This window comes from Rutidosis leptorrhynchoides, chromosome 9 (assembly GCF_046630445.1).
Source record: "Rutidosis leptorrhynchoides isolate AG116_Rl617_1_P2 chromosome 9, CSIRO_AGI_Rlap_v1, whole genome shotgun sequence".
Taxonomy (NCBI): Eukaryota; Viridiplantae; Streptophyta; class Magnoliopsida; order Asterales; family Asteraceae; genus Rutidosis; species Rutidosis leptorrhynchoides.
In genome coordinates, this window is record NC_092341.1 from 237,283,644 (window position 1) to 237,287,025 (window position 3,382).

Consider the following 3,382-nt stretch of genomic DNA (forward strand, 5'->3'; position numbering starts at 1 on the left):
GTATCTATAAATAACCACATACGCTTAATCGGGTACGGTGGGCGGGATATCTATAAATACCAATAATTGTTCATTTTACCGGACACTGAAATGAATTAATAATCAATAGACTCATTGAAACAGGGGTGGATTACATTCAAGGGTAATTGGTGTAATTGTTAACAAAGTAGTAAAACCTTAGACTACACGCAGTCGATAACCTGGTGTATTTATTAAACAAAGTATTAAGACCTTGTTACAATTCGAATTCCCAATTAGTTGGAATATTTGACTTCGGGTATAAGGATAATTTGACGAAGACTCTCGCACTTTATATTTATGACTGATGTACTATTATGGACAAAACCGTATGGACATATCGAATAATCCAGGACAAAGGACAATTAACCCATGGTAATAAACTAAAATTAACACGTCAAACATCATGATTACGGAAGTTTAAATAAGCATAATTCCTTTATTTCATATTTAATTGCACTTTTAATTATCGCACTTTAATTTATTGTCATTTTAATTATCGTACTTTTAATTATCGCACTTTAATTTATTGTCATTTTAATTATCGTACTTTTTAATTATCGCAATTTTATTTATTGTCATTTTATTTATCGCACTTTAATTTATCACACTTTAATTATTGTTATTTACTTTACGCTTTAAATTAAGTCTTTTATATATTTAATATTTTACATTAGGTTTTAACTGCGACTTAAGTTTTTAAATCGACAAACCGGTCATTAAACGGTAAAAATCCCCTTTTATAATAATAATAATACTTCTTATATTTATATATATATATATATTTATATACAAATATAGTTTTTAAAAATATAGCGTTAAACTTGGCTAGTTCCCTGTGGACGAACCGGACTTACTAAAAACTATACTACTGTACGATTAGGTACACTGCCTATAAGTGTTGTAGCAAGGTTTAGGTATATCCACTCTATAAATAAATAAATAACTTGTGTAAAATTGTATCGTATTTAATAGTATTTACTAGTAAAATATTATAGTATTTAGTACCCCTTCTCTTTAACGTCAGGCATCCATCTCTATTCTAGTAAACGGGTCCCCGACTAACGAATTCCAACTTGGTAGGGGGTTCGTCAAGGAGATCCACTTTCTCCATTCTTGTTTATTTTGGCCGCGGAGGGACTAAATATTTTGATTAAAGCCGCATCCGAAAAAAACCTATTCAAAGGCATTGAAGTGGGTAATGATAGAGTTCAAGTCACACACCTTCAATATGCCGATGACACCATCTTTCTTGGTCAATGGAGCCGAGAGAATGCTCGTAGCCTTCAAAATCTTCTTAAGTGCTTCGAATGGGCGTCAGGTTTAAAAGTCAATTTTCACAAAAGCTATATGTACGGTATTGGTGTTGAGCAGGATGATCTTGCCACGTTGGCTAATAGTTTTGGATGCCAAATGGGGTGTTTACCGTTTAAATATCTCGGGTTAACCATCGGGTCTAAAATGAATAAACAAACTGATTGGAAACCGGTTGTTGATAAAATAACATCTAGACTTTCGGATTGGAAAATGCGGACGATGTCATTTGGGGGGCGACTTGTTCTTATCAAATCGTTCTTAAGTAGTCTACCGTTGTATTTTTTTCTCGCTCTTTCATGCTCCCTCTAGTGTGATTAATCAAATTGAGTGTATTGGGCGTGTGTTTTTTTGGGGAGGGTCGGGTTCGGACTCTAAAATGTCGTGGGTTAAATGGGATCGTGTGATTTCTTCTTATGAGGGTGGGGGGCTAAATATTGGGTCTCTTAAAAATAAAAACTTGAGTCTTTTAGGAAAATGGTTGTGGAAATTTAAAACAGAAACTAATTCTTTTTGGGTCAAAATAATTTGTAGCATTGATGGTCCTAATGGCGGCTTGGATTTAGAGAATGATGCAATCCGTTCTCTTAAACCAAGTACGTGGCGTAACATTTTATTGGCAGGATACGAGATTGAAGAAAAAGGTGTGCAATTCAGAAATTCGTTGGTCAAATCAGTTGGTAATGGAAGATGCACCAGTTTTTGGGAAGACGATTGGCTCGGGGGTAATAAGTTGCGTCTTCTCTTCCCGAGGCTTTACCGATTGGAGCAGAACCAAGATGCTTGCGTAGCAGACAGAATACTTCTGTACACCGATACATGGAATGCGAATTGGCAACGGCAAAGAAACCCATCCGGGCGCACATGTGGTGAGTTATCTAGCTTGTCCAATCTATTAAATTTCTTCAATTTTAATTGTGGTAATATAGACCCTTGGATTTGGTCAATGTCGAGCAACGGAAAGTTCACTGTTAAAAAATTAGCGCCGACTTTGGATGAGGTGGTTTTATCGGGTAACAACAACTATGAAGAAACCATGCGAAATAATCTAATTCCAAAAAAATTGGAAATTTTTGTATGGCGTATAACACAAAAGAGATTGCCCGTTAGAATTGAACTAGATAAACGAGGGATTGACCTTCATACCGTGAGGTGCCCGCTTTGCGATGATGACTTAGAGACGGTGGAACATTCATTACTCTTTTGTAACAATGCTATGGAAGTTTGGAATCGGGTGTATAGTTGGTGGGGTCTCGGAAATATGAATAACTTGAGTATAAACGAAATCCTTCAAAGCAAAGCTTCATCAGCTAGCATGTCATGTTTTGGATCAAAAGTTTGGCAAGCCGTGGAGTGGGTGGCCGCATATTTCATTTGGAAGAATCGTAATAATATGGTGTTTCGTGGCAACAAATGGAATGGTGCAATTGCATTGAACGAGATTCAAATTAACTCGTTCGAATGGATCTCCAAAAGAGCACGTGGGAAGAATTTCGAGTGGTTATCATGGTTGAACGATCCGAGTGTCTATTTACGTAGTTAGATTTGAGGTGTTTTTTAGTTGGGCATTGCACCTTAGCAACCCACTTTGTAATATTCGTGTTGTTATGTAATTTTGTGTTGGAGGTTCTCGTTTTGATCCCTCTTGTTCGCTTTCTTTGTGATCTATAAAAGTTTTCTTGCCTTTCAAAAAAAAAAAAAAAAATACAAAATGTTTGTAGCGGTTGACATTGGTGTTAGAAACCATATCACGTAAATCTTCTTATGAACATTTTATCGAACACCTTTCGTGCAACGGCATAATCACCATCAAACAGCTTCTTACCACACATGCATCAAATCCAACTAAGAGCAATATGCAATTTGGTGTTAGAAATATTCAAGAGAGTCCCTAGTCGGGTTGTCATTCTAGCTATATACGACTTTATTAGAGGTGTAATCGATTTAGAGTTTATGTATGAATCTATATTATTAGTTCTTTAATAAGCATGATTATGATTGTTAATCTTCGGATATATGGACAACCTGCAGGCATGCTTATGATAATCAC

The 3,382-nt window shown here is 35.7% G+C and overlaps 1 protein-coding gene across 1 annotated transcript; it reads left to right on the forward strand.

The window, feature by feature from the left end:
- The first annotated feature begins 1,711 nt into the window (after nucleotides 1-1,711).
- LOC139868607 (uncharacterized) lies at nucleotides 1,712-2,875 on the forward strand. Its single transcript, XM_071856941.1, has one exon. The coding sequence runs from the start codon at nucleotides 1,712-1,714 to the stop codon at nucleotides 2,873-2,875; it is 1,164 nt and encodes a 387-aa protein (XP_071713042.1).
- The last annotated feature ends 507 nt before the right edge of the window (nucleotides 2,876-3,382 follow it).